The sequence below is a fragment of the Toxotes jaculatrix genome, chromosome 23 (genome assembly GCF_017976425.1).
Source record: "Toxotes jaculatrix isolate fToxJac2 chromosome 23, fToxJac2.pri, whole genome shotgun sequence".
NCBI lineage: Eukaryota > Metazoa > Chordata > Actinopteri > Toxotidae > Toxotes > Toxotes jaculatrix.
The window spans coordinates 13964117-13981968 of NC_054416.1; the positions used below are offsets into that span (position 1 = coordinate 13964117).

Here is a 17852-nt window from a genome sequence, read left to right on the forward strand (position 1 = left end):
TACAGCGAATATAGCAGGTTCCACATAAACAAACAATCAGTGTCAGGGGAAATTCAACTGAGGTGTTCACAGAGAACAGACAGCGGGTCAGTAGTTGCACTGCCTTCTATGTGAACACAGTAAATGGGGTGTGGTTACTTAGAGCTCAACCAACATTTCCCTGGATACAACCCTGTAACCCTGTTAGAAGCTTGTGTAGCTGAAATACAAGTTGCATCTACTGTAGCCCAAAAGCAGCATTATATTTACTACTTATCTTATATTAGGTCTGTGACGATGATGACAAGAGCACAAGGGGAATTCAGTGTTCCCTAAGCAAAGCACACTCTTACTTACGGCTGTCATAACAGATGTTGCCAAGAGCTCGGCCAGTCTGCAGTAAAACCTCCTGGTCGGTGGAGTTCAACAGCTGAATTAGAGGAGGGATGAGGCCGGCTTCAACGCAGGGACTCCGCATGAACTCTGGAGAGAGGCGAGGATATTGGGTAACAGGTCAGAATCAAACTGTCCTCAGTTCAAGGAAGTTAAGTGCATCAAACATACATTTGATGTTCCAGTTCCAGTGCTGACTGCAGCTTGGGGAAACCCAACAACTTCCAGCACATGTGATCAAGATACTCGGCCCCTTTTAAAAATAAATTACAGCTGAAAAAAATGTGTCACTAATCCAAAACAAACTGGTACATTCTTCCTTACCAAACATATTTTGAGCTCTGGATGAAAATATATAAGATGCCAACAGCCCAAGGCAAAATTCTGTAATGAAATAGCTAATTCAAAACGAACGCTAAAAGGAAAAAAAATTCAAAATTAACATGCAGGGAAGCAGGCAATCCTGTGTCACATTTAATTAACAGTGTGCATACATATTTTTTTTTATACTCTAGTTCATTTTTAAACTGCAAATGGCAATTTCACACTCTAAAGGCTCAAAATGGAAACCAGAAATAACAGTAACAGGAAAAATGTTAGTACCCAGACAACATCCTCCACAGCTGGGTAACAGGATGAGTCCTGTATATTCCAGAGGCGAAACAAAGTCATTCTATTCCAATTCACACATACATCTCAGTGTATGAGCTATGAAGACTGAGTTCTGAGTCAAGTATCAGCTCAAGACCAGTCCCAGGTTAAGTCCAAATCCTGTGCTTTTGGGTTCTGAACAAATCACTAAGTGCCTTTCACCCAAATGAATATCATTTAAAAAGTTTCAGACTAACAGGGCAGCATTTACAGAAATAATAAATGCTTTTGAAAATTTGTATTTATTGCTTTCAAGCAAACTTCATAAGATTTGAAAGCAGATTTGAAAATTTTATCCTGTGACACAGTTCCAATCACTGATGACTTCTTCAGAGCTGATTGTTGTGCATGTGGTCTGTCTTTTGCTGATCACAGCAGACTCTAATGCACCTTTACCCACAGGAAGAGTTGATTTGCTGCCCACTTCTTGCATTCTCATAGTTGCCACCCCCCCCCCCTCCCCCAGCTGTCTGTGCTGCTTTTCAACAAAGGGGTAAAAGAAAAAAATCTCACTGAGGATTGTCCTGCTTTCTCTGGATGAGATGATTACTCACTGCTATCTCAGAGAAAGTTTACATTTCCCACAGACATTAAGCATGAAGTCACCAAGACCCGTACGTGGACAGGATGTCTCACTAGTGACCGTACTGTAATCAGATTCTCATGTGGGCCATCAGGATGGAACCAGCGGGTCTTTAGCTTGGGTGAGACACTCTCCTCTGCGGTGGTGGTGATTTACATGTATGCTAATAAGTCGAACAGGTTTTCCACATTAAATCCTGCCCTGTGCAGCTTTAAAAACAATCAAGTCGGTTCAAACTGTCAGACAGAAAGGGAGTTGTCTTTAGCCCCAGCAGTCACTTGGCTGCTTGCAGACATTTCCGGAAGCTGTGACAGATAAATGCCAGCGGGTTGCTGCCAAGCTTGGCAAACTGCTGGGGAGTGATCATTAGCTGCAGTCTTGCAAGCTGCTAAAAACCCATTCATTATCCTAACCTTTTCTTGCCCCAAGTTCTATTCATGTCTGCTTTTCTCTGCTTTAAAAGCTTCTCCTGTGCTCACACGGAGGCATTATGGAAAATGGAAGCTCTCTGACACTGCAGTTATGCAAGGTTTGAGTCCTTACACAACCACCTCACACTCAGAGACAGATTAGTTCTGAAACGCCAAGGAGGGCTGCTAAAACTGGCCCCGGTCTGAAATGACCTGTCAATCAAACACATAACTGCTGGATTCTTCAAATATTATAATTCATACAAAAGATTCTTAAATAACACATCACTAACAAGGCTGCTCCATTTCCATCAAAGTAATGTGTTCACGAAGAAAAAAAAAAAAGGTGTGAGCAGCAGAAAGTGTAAAAATTGACAAATGGAGGAACAGAAAGTCAGGATGTTCCTGGGAGGGTGGGCTTGGAAGCCGAACCTCACCATTTTTGGCCACCTCAGCTATGACGTTGGCTACTTTAGGAGTGCAGGAAGACTGGGGGTTTAGCAGAGTGGGGAGCAAGGGAAGAACGCCCATCTCCTGGATCTTCACACTGGCCTCGGTGTCTGGAGAGGAAAAACAGAAGCCATTTCAATCACATCAATGCAGGTTTTTCAAAGTTACAGCATGCCTATGTATTCTCAACATCACTGGGATAACTAGATTACTTTCTAAAAAGAGTTACCCTGAACCCTGTGTGATCACAGCGATCTTGTAGGTATAATGTATGGCACACTGTGCAAGATGGGTCGCGTATTATCAATTCTGAGCCATGTCAGACTGTGTTCTGAACGCCTGGGGAACAACAGTGCAACTATGTAAACAGATAATTACAAAGAAACACAAGAAAGAGACACCTAAATTGATTTATGCTGGAAAAAGTAGGTCTTTAATTTCTGACGCACAGGACTTTGATGCAGGCCGTCGCTGGTTAATGTGTCTCATACTGAGGACAACAGTTTTGGACTGACATCCAGAGATTTCACCAGGACTCTTTCACGAATGTCAGCAAAAATAACACAGCGCACAAGAGCCTGTTATTGGTCAAGTCCGTGACATGAAACATTAGACGGAATGCGTTTAGCCACGCAGGTTTAGCAGCACATGTGTTGAACGGCAATGAAAATCTGCTGTACAATCAGCTAGAAAAGAATTGCTCATTCAACAGCAAGATGTCCACTCTTACAAATTAGTCAGCTGTCTGGCAAAGACTGTCACACTGCCCAAAAAAATGTGTCTTTAGGCAGACACCATGCAGCCACAGCTTAGTCAAGAACCTTATTTTCAGCACACATACATTTCGTATCTGAGTACAATCCAGATTTATGAAATTTACAATTAATCACACTAATGAGAGAGCTGTTTTAATTTACATTTCAGTCATTTAGGAAATATTACAAAACTGGCACTAGGTCCAGCGCCGGCAGACTGCCACTGATTTTCATTTATTTATTTATTTTTTTAACAGACCAAAAGAAAACGGATTTTACGACACACCGGGTTTAAATCAGACACTGCTTACTGTTGTTGGCGAGAGCTTTGAGCAGGCAGTCCAGACAGCTCTCCACGCTGTCAGTGGCGCTGTCTGTGGACGCTAGCTTCAGCTTCTCCAGGGCTTCACTCAGGTTGTCTGCAAAGAGAAAGGTTTAATGAACAAAAGCTGACAGGTTTTTTTTTTTTTTTTTTTGTTGGAGGAGACGATAGATGAGATAAGCTGAAAAGGATACAGAGACAGAAAGAGGGGCGTGAAAAAAAAAAAAGTCTGGAGTGAGTCAGCCATGGAGCATTAAGACTGCAAAGCACAATAAGCCTTCGGATACTTGAGCTTGGAGCCATGGTAATTTCTTTAATTGGATGTGAGGGGGAAATTATTGCAGGTTTATTTCCACACACAGAAAAACCCTTTCGAAACATGGAGCTCACTTGAAGATGACCACAGAATTCTTTAATTTTTTTTTTTAAAGGTCGACCACACTTGTGTGAGTGTGAGAGGGGAACCAGTTTGGGAAAACCTGTCTAACTAACCCTGGTGTGGTAAGAGGTGTGCCATACTGGCCACACGATATACGATTTTGTATGGCCCTGTGATAGACTGGGAAACTGTGCAGTGTGTGTTGAGGTAGCTTCTCACAACCCTTTCCAACCCTGCACAGGATAAGTGGGTCTGGAGAGTGTTTATGAATTCAGCATCTCATGGGCATCTCAGTTGTAAATATTAAAAAAAAAACACCTTAGCTAGACTGGTCAGCACAGCCAGTAAAGTCACTGAGAACCAGCTGGGAGATTTGTATTCTGTCACATACTACCCACCCACTCGTCAGCTTGCACTGCTGCCCTCTGGGAAGTGTTTTATGATGCATCGGTGACAAGAATATTAACAAAAAGCCCCTTATTTCCAAAGCAATTTAGAATTTAAATATAAAATTGGAGATTTAACGTTATTTTATTTGTTATTTTCATCTGGTAGGTACCTCGGAACCTAAAAACCAACTGTAACTGAAGCGTCTTGTCTCTTAATTTTGTAAGCAGCTCTTCTTACTGTATGTTTTTAACTTCTTTCTTCTCCTCTTTACTCCATTATGAGGACTCCAAGCCATCATTCCACTGTAATGCCAGCCATGTTAACCACAGTAACTGGATCAATAATTTAGAACTGGCGTGCATCCATCACATGCTATATCGTTCCTGTTATTCTTATTAATAAGTCAAAGAAACAAATTACAGTCTAGCCGTTTCCTCATTACATCATATAATAGTGACCATGAGCTCAGTGAACAATTCCCCTCGGGGCTCTTCTCATAGAGCTGTGTTTTGTAATGTTTGACACACCTGCTCCACATTTACACTAATGCATGAACCTGATTCACCAGCTCTACATTCAATATATATCTATTTACAGTCTGAGCCAACAGACTGTTTTTAACCCGCTACAACAAATAGGCCAAACAGCAGCTGATTGATATTTATTAATTAAGCAGTTTATATTCACTACATGTGTTATAGACAGAGTGATGCAGCTATGCCGTGTACATTCTCAGCAAAATCTGATTAGGACCGACCTGTCTGGTTTTGGTCCAGAATGCACTCTAATTACTCCAGAGGGTGACACACTACTTTCTCCAATATTTCATTGATCAGCAATAGAGATGAAGATAATATTAAGAACTGCTGCAGTCACACCATGAATATTCCTGAACGGTCATTCCAGCAATGTACCTAGAAACCAGGTGATGATCTAGTATTGCATAAGGGTTGCAGACACTGTTGCAGTGACCTCGTTGTTTCTGTCAGTTGCTTGTGCGCTGCACAACCCACACATCCATCCCTCCATCCCTGGATGTCTTATATGAAATGACAACATCATCGATCCAGCCCGGGCTCAGACCTTATGAAGCACCTAATAAACTGTCAAACAAATACTGCTCCTGGTGCCAGCGCCTCATAGGGACCTCTGGTTTTCTAATGTGACAGACACAGGAATAATGTTTAGAGAATCTACAGCAGGCTTTTAATTTTTAATGTCAATTTGTATTTAAACTCTATGAAGATGCAGCACCACAATAGTCACAAGCCTGTACTCTGGCAACTGGTAACGAGTGTGTGTCTATCATCAATAACCAGTTCAAACAGTAACACTACAGAGAGCAGTGCTGTATAAACAGCAACACAAAGTGGGCTGCTGGATCCTATTGCATAACAGCTGTGGAGATGGAGGAGTGCCATCTACACCATCAGCAGCATACTGCCATTTCAGGGGATGTACATCCACGTAGCTGCCGGGGACCTTCGAAACCATTTCCAGTCCCAGCTGAATTACATCAGGCAACAACAAACAGAAGGCAATATGAGAACACATCATGTTTGCGGAGCTAGCACCGCTTAAAGGAAAAACATGACGACCACTGAGAGCGGAGAGTGGATGGAGTCAGGGAAGCTACCCCACCCGAGCACTGAGGCAGACACGCTCACACGCGCGCACGTACACACCATCTAGCCACAGTCAGCTTTCTCCAGAACTACCGTTATTATTATACAGCGGGAAACTATGAGGTTCAACGTAAAGCTATTCCGGCTTTAATGAATGACACATAACGTCTACAGTCACACATACGTGGCTGCTTGCAGGCGTTTCCATGATAAGCATTTCTGGTTTAAATGAAGTGTGAAAGCAGCTCTTGTTAGCTAACTCGGCTCAGAGTGAGCTGGCTAGCTAGCTGTCTACTCACCCATCTCGGGAGGATGTTACTCCGGAAAATAAACCGGGGTGCTAAGTTCTCCAGGTCAGCTGAAAACCGAGTCGTAGTAGCCGGAGGCCCCGCTTCCCCCCACACGGTTCGTCCCTTTTAAACCGCCTTTAAACCGGTGAAGTTAGCGGGTTTAGGTTGGGTAGGTTAGCTAGCCAGTTAGGTAGAGACAGCAGCCGCCCGGCCGGTCGAGCACTCCCGCTCAGATGGATGCTGCTGCGCAGCGGCCTGTACACCGGCTGACTACCAGGTTTAACACATCTGACTTCCTCTCATATCCACACCTACAGTCAAGACCTGCTGGCTGGCGCTCCTCCGGACGACTGGCTCAGTCTCATGCCACAGTCAAGTCAGCCAGAACGGAGATGGAGAGTACGACTTCCGGACACAACCTTCAAAATAAAACCATTGTAAGAAACACGATGTAATATGACATATCGCCTGTAGATGACAGCAGAAGACCTCTAAAAGCACAAGATAGATGCCAAGCGGACATTCAACCTGGCCATACAGGTTGGTCATTTTTTTTATCTAGCTAGTCTGGAACAAGTGTCCTGATCAGATCAATTCCCCAAATAAAAAACAGCCACTCATATGATGCTTTTTAATGTAAAATTGCTTTACACCAGTAGTTTCCAATCTATGGGTTGGGACCCCGCAAAGAGGTCGCAAAATAAATCTGGGGGGGCACAAAAGGTAGCCAATAATAATAAAAGCCAAAGATGCTGGGAATCGTTGCCTTTCAGTGTGATTTTAAAAGTCTTGAATTCAGTTTTAAAGCGTGGATGTCTCTTTAGAAATGAACTGAAGTCAGTAGAGTACCTGGCATCAAATTATAAAAATACATCTCTCCTGAGGAATGGACACATACAGTTAGTTGTAACCCAACATTTAAAAGAAACATCCATCCATCAGTTTTTCAATGAAATGTGGTTTAAAATGTTTTAATCGCTGCTAAAAGAGGCAGAAGTAAGAGGAAGCTGTCTAAAAGCAGCTTCCCTTTATCCTAATCACAGTTACATTTCCGAATCAGTTACTTGGTTTGGTCAATCCCCCCTTGGTGGTGTGTTCAAGAACACTCAGACATCTGATATATACACTGACAGTCAGCAGCCAAAATGCATTGCATTGAAAGGATTTGGTTTGGGGAAAACAAACACTACACAAACTTAACCTCAAAGTCCACTCAATAGGTTTTCTATAGCTTTTTATAATCAAAACCGTCTGGACTAACATTACAATGAGCAATACACAATAGTGTGATTGATGTAGTTTGTCCACAGAGCTGCACTGTGCTTACCTGTGGTTCCTCTGCCTCTTGTGCGTCTGCACATTTTTCATTACCTAGCTAATCTAGCTGAAACGAGTTTATGATGGCCCCTGCTGGTCTGCTGACAGTCTAAACTGGTCCCTGATAGTTATGAACTTGTATCTTGCTGATGAAAAATCTAAGTCTTGGATCATATAGATGCATTATATATATTGTTGGTGGAACAGTGACTTTGACCATTCTATGTATCATAAAGGTATTAATGTACACCACCAGTAATGGTCATGCCAAGTTCAGAGCCATGGCTCTGGTGCTGAGAGGAGGCAGTGGGTGTGTGTCTGGCAAGGAGCCCCAGATGGAGCCTGGCTCCAACAGTGCACAGTCTGTTCCTGACGCATGCAGATGCAACCGAGTCCAGGTCCGAGCCCGCCGCGGCAAGGCACTTCAGAAGAAACAACAGGAGTCCATGGCGACTACGTTCGGCTACTAAGACACACTAAGACTTTGCTATTCATCGAGTTTAACCTGAGGGTGGTCAGCAAAACATGTCAAAGCTAATAACAACGTAGTGTCCAGGTCCATGAAATTTTTTTAGCACTAACTAGAAACTTTGTCAACATGGACAGGAGAGATGATCACAGCGATCATACAAAATCTGAGCATTTTTAAACCTCATATACTTTAACCTCTTCAGGATTTCTGTGGCAAAAGCTTTTTCTGAGCTCTCTGCTGCATCAGAGACCAGAACCGGCTCAGCTGTCATCAATTGTGATAACAAGTGGTCTGTAAAGATCAGACCAAGTCTGCTCACAGCAGCAACCGGTGGCAAGAGGTCAGAGGTCATTGACCAGGAGTGGACGGCTGGACAAAGATCAAGGAGGACAGTCACACACAGACAGTCTCTTGGTGTCTTTTTTAAAATGACTAAAAATGTGCTGGGACTCACGCTTATCATTAGTTACAGTGTTTATTCAGTGTCATTAATAAATGCCAAATAACTTTAAACATTCTAATATGAAACAAGTTCAATAAAGAGCTAATATTTATATAAGTCCAAACAGCCTGAAGCATTGGGCAGATTATGCAGGTGTGGGCTCCTGGACACAGACAGATGTCCAGATGTCCACATCCCATCTTTCCTCCAGGTTGAGCAATTTTTATTTTTTATTTTCTTTTATTCCTAATTCCTCGGCCAAACCACGCAGGCTGGTGTCACTCATAAAAAGGAGAAAATGTCAGACACCTTGTGTGGGGGAAGGGTGGTGGAGGGAGAAGACCAACCATCTCCCTCCCTCCTTCCCTCCCTCCTTCCTTCCCTTCCTCTCTCTCCCCACACACACACTCACACACACTCCCTCCCTCACACCAACGCTGGCCATCAGCAGCGTCTGACGGCCGCATCCTTTGCTGTAGCAACGCAGCTGCTGCTCCTCCATCCCTCTCTGCCTCGTCTGCATCTGACATCCCACCGGCCGCAGGAGTCTTTTGTGTCTCCACGGGGGCCATTGTTGTCGTTTCTTCCCCCTTTTCTGGAGAGAGAGAAAAGAAGAAAGCAAACACCATGGACATGATGGGCAACAAAGAGCGACGAGGCGTGAATTTCAAAGGCTTGCTGAAGAGGAACTGGCTTCTGATTGCCACGGTTTTGTCAGTGCTGCTTGGTATGTGGAAACCTCTTCATTTTTTTTTTTTACTTATCTTCACTGCTGTTTACACATGTATCCCTCCCTCTTTGTTTTATACCATTCAGTCTTGCTTTCTGCTGCTGCCACTGTTGAAATAAATCATCCTCTCTTTCCATCGGCTTTGCGCTGCTTGACTAAACAGCACCAGACATGTATGGTGTGTATGGTGCATGCATCATATTTCTTAATGATACTTGATTCTGTGAGTGTGGTGTTATGGGAGACGTAGCCTCTGTCCTCTGTCCAGAGACAGAGAGCAGGTTCCCCCCCCCCCCCCCCCCCCCCCCGTGTCTGGACATGTCTCAGTCAAACGTGACCAGACTGAACTGACAGCTGATGCCGGGTCTGTGAGTGGAGTCCCAGCACTGAGGCAGCACAGCACAGTGCATAGCCTATACATTGCAAGCCACCTGCAGGTGCTTAAAATATATAGGCTTTTTTTTTTTTTTTTTTTTCTGGACTAATTACGCCAAACTGTGCATCCTCTAAGCTTAGCTTAGCATAAAGACTGGAAGCAGGGGGAAACAGCTAGCCTGGCTCTGTGCAAAGTTCATAAAATTACACCTGTCAACACCTCTAAAGCTCACTGATTAACATGATGTAGATCATTTGGTTAATTTGTAAATGAGACGCAGGCTAATTTGTTAATCAGTGAGCTTTAGACATTTTGGGTGTGTTTTTAAACTCTGGACACAGCCAGGCTAGCTGTTTCCCACTGCTTCCAGTCTTTATGCTAAGCTAGGCTAACTACCTCCCTGCTCTCTCTAGATATTTAATGCACAAACATTAAAGTAGAATCATTCTTCTTTTCTTGATTACATATTTAAATGCTCCTGTAACCCGCATTAGCTTAGCAGCTAAATATGGACACACATGTTATGTTGCATCTTGTTTTTTCCACAGCTATAATCTCTGTCATCCCTTGTTGTTCATTTACCTTGATGACCTCACTTCCCAAGAAGCCTCTCCCAGACTGCTTTCTTATTAGGCTACAAATCTGTTTGCTGAAATTCATATTTTATTGCCTTGCAAAGAAGATTTCTCTTGATTGCTGGCCATGTGTAGCATTAAAAAGAAGTCAGCGTTAGAGGTAAAGGTCTGGACTTTGTCCCCAAATTTCCTCAGGTCTACTGTCCTTGTTGTGAAATCAGTGCAGTTCAAAGTTGAGTTTCAAAACATTCATCAGCGGGCTGGGAGGAAACTGTGCGCTGTTTTGCCGCTGTTATAAAATCAAGGCGTGAGTCTTTACGACAGCCATCATCATCATCATCATCATACACTGACTGCAGCTGTGATATTAAGTGGGATGTAGTGTGATTGATGCAAAGCACCTAAAAATCAGACCCAGCAGCTTTCAGGAGCTTCAGGCAGGTGCTGCAGTTCAGACCTGTCGATAAAGACACGCTGATGTGTCTCATTTACATTTAAGAAAAGTAAAAGCTCCTCTGATTTTGACACAGGAGGCTCCTGGGCTTCATCAAAGCAAAACATCACTGAAAGAGGTGCAGAACTACTATGAAGAGACGCAAAGCCACGACAAAATGACCACAAAGTGACGCAGAACAACCACAAAGATGCACAAAATGACTGTTGTTCATAGTCCTTTTCTGGTCCCTATGTAGGAAGGATGGGGGTCATTTTACTTGTCTGCCCCCACGGGGGCCCACCGCCTCATAATCCGTCCGTGGCTAACCGCATCCTGACTGCAGCTCTGTGTCTTAACACACAGACACACTCATGAAAGAGGGAAAATTCCAGTCCAAAAGTTCAGAACAAGATTCCAAATTATTTGTCAGCCAGAAGACAAAGAGCATTTTTTGTTCTGAGTATTAAATATTGCACCTGTGAAGTGTGTGCGTCAGTGAGTTACCCATCATACAGCGGGTCGGACTCATGATGCATTAGGTCACCTCCATCATTTTACGAGCACCTTTCACAATGGTCTGTCGTGTGCGATAACACACATGCTGGTTTGGACGTGCATTACTAAAATCCCTGAGTGGGATATATATGTGGCGTTTATGGCTAGGAAATATAAAAAGTTTAATATACACTAATGTGCATTTTACCTCATAAATTCCACTTGACAAATCATCGACCTGTAAAAAATAATGTGATCATCATGCATTTGTTCAGCCGACTCAGCACCCGTTTAAATGTTCCTTGTCTATCCTGCTTCCACATCTGTACACACAGCTATTACAGATGTTTGCTGTGTGAGTCAACAGAAACCAGACGGTCCTCATGGCCCTGACTCCTCTTGTCTTTCTCGGGCTCTTTCAGGGATCAGCCTGGGTGTCTTGGTCAGAGAGTATGCCTCCCTCTCCCACCTCCACAAGCAGTACTTTGGCTTCCCGGGCGAGATCCTGATGCGGATGCTGAAGCTGGTCATCCTGCCTCTCATCATTTCGAGCATGATAACAGGTAAATCTGATGACAGCGTGGCTACGGAGGTTCACGTAAACAGCTTCATGCTAAAGGTATTATTTATTTACCCAGTAAACAAAACAAACTAGAGACCAGCTGATGTCTGTAGAAGAATTTGCTGCTAGTCTTTCTTGGAGATAGTAATCTCCACTAATGAGACGCAGTGAGAGAGTGTCAGGCTGCACGCACCTTTAGTTTCCTGTAGTCTGTATGCAACGAAGGCAAGACGATGCTAATTTGGTTATGTGATCCAGACTGAGAAAAACACTGAGGAGTAACAGCCACAAAATACACAAGAAGACGGCAGGATAACAGATGCTGCAGTTGACTGCTGAAGAATGTCATTTAGGAGCCGCATTACATCTGCTCTGACTAATCCCTTCTCCACATCCGCAGCGGGATATGGAGGATCCCTGCCTGGATGGAATTAGGCAGGTGATTCTCACGGCTCAGAGCCGCAAAGTGAAGGAGATCGACGTGGAATCTTTTCCTAGATTGATCCTGCTTCTTAGACCTGATTTGTTTGATTTTTTTTTCTCTAGTTTAGGCCAAAACCAACTGAGTAGAATTTACATAACAGTATTAATGATTAGAAAAAACTTTAGACGTTTAGAGACAACTCATAAAATGTATCAAAAACAAAATCAAATCTCACAGGTCAGGTCTGAATACATCCGTCTCACCTAATCAATCAATCAAATCAGAATGATGAATAACTCAATGGTATTTTTGTAATTATATGTCTTTATAAAACAGTCAACATTTATTTAAAAAATGGCACAAAGGAGAAACTAGAGGATGGAAACTATAGGAGGCAAGCATTAAAAGGTATGAAACATCCTCAGAGTGGTAGGATGGTTCAGAGCATCTCAGAACAAATACACATTTAATATTGGCCTAATCCAATGCACGTTCCCACATTAAAGGACCGGTACAGTCCCCTCTGGAAAACCAACATTTACACTGACAATATGCAGAGATTTAACAAGAGATCTGGCAACATGTGGTAGAGACGGTGGATACCAATAGACTTCATAGCTTCATTCTGGCTAACTGAGGGGACAGAGACTGACAGTGACCAGTTGTCATGTGCAAGACATATGTTAGCTTGTAAGCCCATATTTGTACATATGTGTGTGTGCAGAGTATATGTTATTGTTATTCTGATGCTCCTGCTGGGTTCTTTCTTTTTCTATTCGTTCAATTCTGATTCTGTCACATCTATGGCTTTAGTGCAATAATGCAGCCAATTTGTTGAAATGTGACAAGATGTAAAGAAAAAAAGACTTTTCCATCTTGGTATTTTGTTCCATTGCTTGTTCATAATACCAGCTCCTGAACTGCTTGATGTGGCTGGGATTTGTTTTTCCCACCTGTATCTCCCCAGAGTTTTCCCACACCTGTGAACCATCATTTCCTACTGTGAAATGTAGGAAGTCGTGTTGGAGTTATACATATCAGGCTTGGATCCACCTTTTTCCTGTCCAGACAAGCTGGAAGAGTTCAGTATATGCTTGGTGATAATGAGAATGTGAAGCTTTAGCATAAGTTCTAGGCTCCTTGTCGTAATGATGAGAAATAGGCATTTGAGAATAATATTTTTTGATTTGGTATCTTTAATTTCTCCCGTGTTTTAGACCAAAAACTATGGAGATTCAGAATTTTCTTAAATGGAAATTGCTCTGCAATGTACTGATACCGCTAAATGAATGATAGAATTTACAGTAAATACTACAATAGATTATTATTTAGCTTTGAAGCTGAGCTTTTGCTTTGAATGAAGTTTTGAATTAAACATTGTGCTTTTTGCGTACAGGTGTCGCAGCCCTGGACTCCGAGGTTTCGGGAAAGATAGGTCTGCGGGCTGTTATTTATTACTTCTCAACAACCATCATTGCAGTCGTTCTGGGTGAGCCCTCTCCTCCACGATCTGTCGGTTCCCGCTCTGATACGAAACCTATTGTATATAGCATCTGCTGTCATCACAGCATCCTGAGTGGTGTCATCTGTTACAGGAATCATTCTGGTGATGACTATCAAACCGGGCGTCTCTCAGACAGCTGATCACATTGACAGAGAAGGGACCACGCCCAACGTCACGACAGTTGACACGCTCTTGGACCTCATCAGGTGACCCCGTCGTCACAGCCTCTATCATGGCCTAATCTCAATGTCTCCCCATCTTAATGAAAATCTGGATCACCCACAACTTTCTATTGACAAAATCTTTCCATCCCTGGGGAAGACATCTGCAAATAACGTGTGTTTCAACTCCACTGACACAAAAGACTTTATGAACATGAAAATCATTCCCTCCCTAAATAAAGAATCTGTCGAGGAATGATCTAAGTACACATCATTACCTTTTGTGACATTCACCCCCAATCTTGTCTTTTACATCAACAGAAACATGTTTCCAGAAAATCTGGTGCAGGCCTGTTTTCAGCAGGTAAGAAGGGTTACACTTCCATTATTCATTCCTGTTCCACTTCCTGTGCATGTTTAAAGTATCATACAGGTTCAGTGGGTGTACAGTTTGTAGCCATGTGATTGAAACTGATGCTGTCAAATTTAACTAATTGCTCCAGTACAAGACTAAGCGCAAAGAGATGGAGCCTCCAAAGGTTTTGGGCGACACCACCACAATCCCACCTCTCACAACTACTATCATGGCAGCAGTAGAGGTAAGTGCACACATTACTCTGCCTTAATGCAAAGCTACACTTGCAACCAGGGTGTTTTCCGTCAGGATGATCCATTAACATGACTGTTGGGTTTTTAATCTTTACATGACAGTGCTTCTTTGTTGATCTATCAGCTCCACTTTACGTTTCATGTTTCTGCACCTGATAAATCAAAAATCTAAAAGCATCAGAAAACCCAATCACGGGCTATAAGTACCCACGGGCCAGTGGACTGTGATCCCGCAGAACACATTTGCACAGCTTATCAATGGGTCTTTAGAGTCTACTAATGTGGTTGTGAAAGCAGCTTCCTGGCCTGGTCTTGGCTAAACAGAATGAATCGCCTCCTTGTCTCCCCTCTCGGCAGAATATCACTAAGAACTATAAAATCGTTGGGTCATACTCGGATGGAATCAACGTGTTGGGCCTCATCGTGTTCTGCGTGGCATTTGGCCTTGTTATTGGGAAGATGGGTGAGAAGGGACGAATCCTCCTGGAATTTTTTGACGCCCTGAATGAAGCAACCATGAAACTGGTCCAGATAATTATGTGGTATGTATTTTTTTTAAAAAAGTATTTATGGTGGCCCTTAAGGACAAACTGCGTGCAAGAGTGAAAGCACAAACATCAGGGGAAACACCAAATCCTGAAATGCAACAAATACACTGCAGCCCTGCAACACACAACACTACACTCAGACTAATTGGCCAACAAGCTATTTCTCTTATGTGTCTAGAGCTAGCACGGGATACTATAGCATCTATACAGCCTCATTTAAGCACCATTTTTAATCCAGTGTGTGGTCAAGTTGAAGCTAATTTCAACAGTTAAGTAGCTAAATGGTTTAATCAATTGTCATGCATCATCTTTGTTAAGCTGTGATGGACTAAACAGTAGGACATTTCCCTCTGCAAGCATAAAGCAGCATCAAATGGAAATACCCGGGTAAAATAGAAACACCTCCAAACTGTACCTGTATACAGACCCTGATTCTCTCTACCACTGCTCACCTGTTAGCTTGCCAGGCTAACACAACGCATTGCCAAAACTATGATGTCTCTCTTTCCCCTTTCCCGCAAGGGTTTTGTAACCACTTGTAAAACGTAACACACAGACAACATGGCACAGTCTTAAAGATAAGATAAGATAAGAGAGGATCATCTTGACCCAAGTTCAAAACAAATAAAGTGCAATAAAACAGCATCAACCCAACTGGAAAACTAATACCAGGTTTGGTAAGAGAACACTTTGGATCTTTGGTAGATACAATATTCAAATCCATTTTGACACCGTGTCCAATTTATGTCTAGATTTGAATAATTCATTCAAAATTGTTGCTCATCATTTTTCTGAAATCAATTAATCAACTTATTATTTCAGCTGCAATCCAAATAGACAATATTTGCCATAATCTTAGCTTCTATACCCCAGATAATTCAAAGTACTTGTGTTTTTTCAGCTACATGCCAGTAGGCATCCTGTTCCTAATTGCTGCTAAGATCATCGAGGTGGAAGACTGGGAGATCTTCAGGAAGATGGGTCTTTACATGGTGACGGTGCTGAGTGGGTAAGTCGTCCCATTACTCTGTATCCGCCTGTTCCAGACACTGGGATTTATGGTTGACATTTGGGCCGAGTCTCTCCTCCCCACAGGGATACAGTAAAAGCCAAGCTCTGCGTGGGCACTGATAAGGGCCAAGGACATTTAAAACTGCTCAACCTGCAGATGCAGTAATGAAAGCTGCGCTTGCACCTCTAAATCTAAGTGACGCTATTAAAGACTGTACAGTAAATCCCCTTCAGTTAGGTCGCAGGGTTAGTCCAAGGTTCCTGTGACGACATCAGGCTTCTTTATTTTTTTTTACACAATTTCAAACAGAAGACAAAACTCTTCAAATCTGCCTTTTTAGAAGCACAATAGCTTAACTCTATCGATAAGTTATAATTACTTTTGGGTCTTTGGGTCCCTTAATTCAAGATCTTTTATCAGTATTTATATCTTCGCTATCAGTTCTGATCAGAATCATTAGGGCTCTGAGAGGGGGGAGTGTGTGGTCTTGCTCAGCATTTAACATAATCCTACATTTATTATGTTTTTCAAGGCCTAAATAACTGCCTTGTTGGATTGAGAAGCCGAGAAGCCACTCCAGAGTGGTCAGTTTTTACAAACTGATAGCATTGGTGAAGTTGTTGTATGCATCAGTAACATTTAATCAGGTCTGGGTTAAACACTGAAACTATCTTCCACTAACTATTTTCCAAGGGAAAAGTTATGAGCCCATCATAAGGGCAAAGGTATTGATGATAATCTGTAACAAACTCCAGATGAACCTGTTAAATTCTCTGTGGGCCAACTGAGCAGTTAGTAACACGAAACTGAACTATAAGCACTTTTAGTAATTCCCCTCAAGTAGATTATCCTAATAATGTCTGTTTGGTCCCTCAGTCTAGCTATCCACGCCACTGTCTGCCTGCCACTCATCTTCTTCATCATTGTGAGGAAGAACCCGTATACATTCACACTGGGGATGGCTCAGGCCCTGGTGACAGCACTCATGATATCCTCGAGGTGAGAATCCTCCAAGCTTCTGCTCGTAAAGCCAAATCCTTTTCTGTACCTAACACTACTTGTGCATGCATCGCCTTGAAACAACATACATATAGCTGTATATTTAAATTCAGGGCAGCAGCAAAACCATTGTGAGACCTTGTGGCTCCAGCAAGCCATAAGGTCGCAGTAACAAAACCAGCTAAGTTTGATGATTGTCTTCCAGCTCTGCCACTCTACCCGTCACCTTCCGATGCGCAGAGGAGAACAACCGCATTGACAAGCGGATCACCCGCTTTGTCCTCCCAGTGGGTGCCACCATTAACATGGATGGCACAGCACTGTACGAGGCGGTTGCCGCCATTTTCATCGCCCAGCTGAATGACTACTCTCTGGACGTGGGCCAGATTGTCACCATCAGGTACAGTTTGGTTACTCAGACGAATTTCTTTTCTCTCAGAGTACGTACCAATTGTGTTCTTTTTTTTGACATTTTGTTTCAGTATAACAGCAACTGTTGCCAGTATTGGAGCAGCAGGGGTCCCTAACGCTGGCCTTGTCACCATGGTGATAGTGTTAACAGCCGTAGGGTTACCTGCAAGTGATGTTACTCTGATAGTGGCTGTGGATTGGCTTCTGTAAGTTCATCCGCTGTCCTTCCATCTGAAATGTTTTTCTTACTTTTTCTGCTTAAGTTCGAACAAGGCCGACCCTGTAGATTTATTTTGAGTGGTGTGTTTCAGGGATCGGTTCCGCACTATGATCAATGTGCTGGGTGATGCTTATGGGGCCGGTATTGTTCAGAAACTATCCAAGAGGGAACTTGAGCGGATGGACCTGACTTCGGACGTGGATGTCGCCAACCCCTTCGCTCTGGAAGCCACTTTGGATGACGAAGAGTGCGAGAAGAAATCCTATGTGAACGGAGGTTTCACCGTCGACAAGACAGATGCGATCTCCTTCACTGAAACCTCACAGTTTTAG

The 17852-nt window shown here is 43.0% G+C and overlaps 2 protein-coding genes across 5 annotated transcripts in view; one reads left to right on the plus strand and one right to left on the minus strand.

Annotated features, from left to right (window-relative positions):
* The window catches only part of rap1gds1 (RAP1, GTP-GDP dissociation stimulator 1), a 28550-nt gene extending 21952 nt beyond the window's left edge, over positions 1 to 6598 (minus strand). For all 4 annotated transcript variants that reach the window (XR_005893075.1, XM_041030893.1, XM_041030894.1 and 1 more), the window contains exons 1-4: positions 6237 to 6598; positions 3533 to 3640; positions 2454 to 2576; positions 337 to 462 (exon numbers count right to left, since the gene is read on the minus strand). Coding sequence is in view for 3 of the 4 variants with exons in the window: in XM_041030893.1 (XP_040886827.1) it covers positions 337 to 462; positions 2454 to 2576; positions 3533 to 3640; positions 6237 to 6240 (361 nt within the window). In the remaining variant the exon portion in view is untranslated. The remainder of the gene's footprint in view (positions 1 to 336; positions 463 to 2453; positions 2577 to 3532; positions 3641 to 6236) is intronic.
* Positions 6599 to 9084: 2486 nt separating this feature from the next.
* On the plus strand, positions 9085 to 17852 carry slc1a1 (solute carrier family 1 member 1). The gene is made up of 12 exons (XM_041031080.1): positions 9085 to 9185; positions 11493 to 11633; positions 13453 to 13545; positions 13652 to 13766; positions 14043 to 14085; positions 14225 to 14320; positions 14688 to 14872; positions 15780 to 15887; positions 16767 to 16889; positions 17095 to 17289; positions 17372 to 17506; positions 17612 to 17852. The coding sequence occupies exons 1-12, from the start codon at positions 9086 to 9088 to the stop codon at positions 17850 to 17852; spliced, it is 1575 nt and encodes a 524-aa protein (XP_040887014.1). The 5' UTR covers position 9085.

Excerpts from the sequence above, each read along its gene's own strand:
- slc1a1 (XM_041031080.1), top strand. The coding sequence starts at position 9,086 with ATGGACATGATGGGCAACAAAGAGCGACGAGGCGTGAATTTCAAAGGC. Across the intron at positions 11,634-13,452 it reads CATTTCGAGCATGATAACAG|GTGTCGCAGCCCTGGACTCC; the intron begins GTAAATCTGATG and ends TTTTGCGTACAG. Across the intron at positions 17,507-17,611 it reads GTGGCTGTGGATTGGCTTCT|GGATCGGTTCCGCACTATGA; the intron begins GTAAGTTCATCC and ends GGTGTGTTTCAG.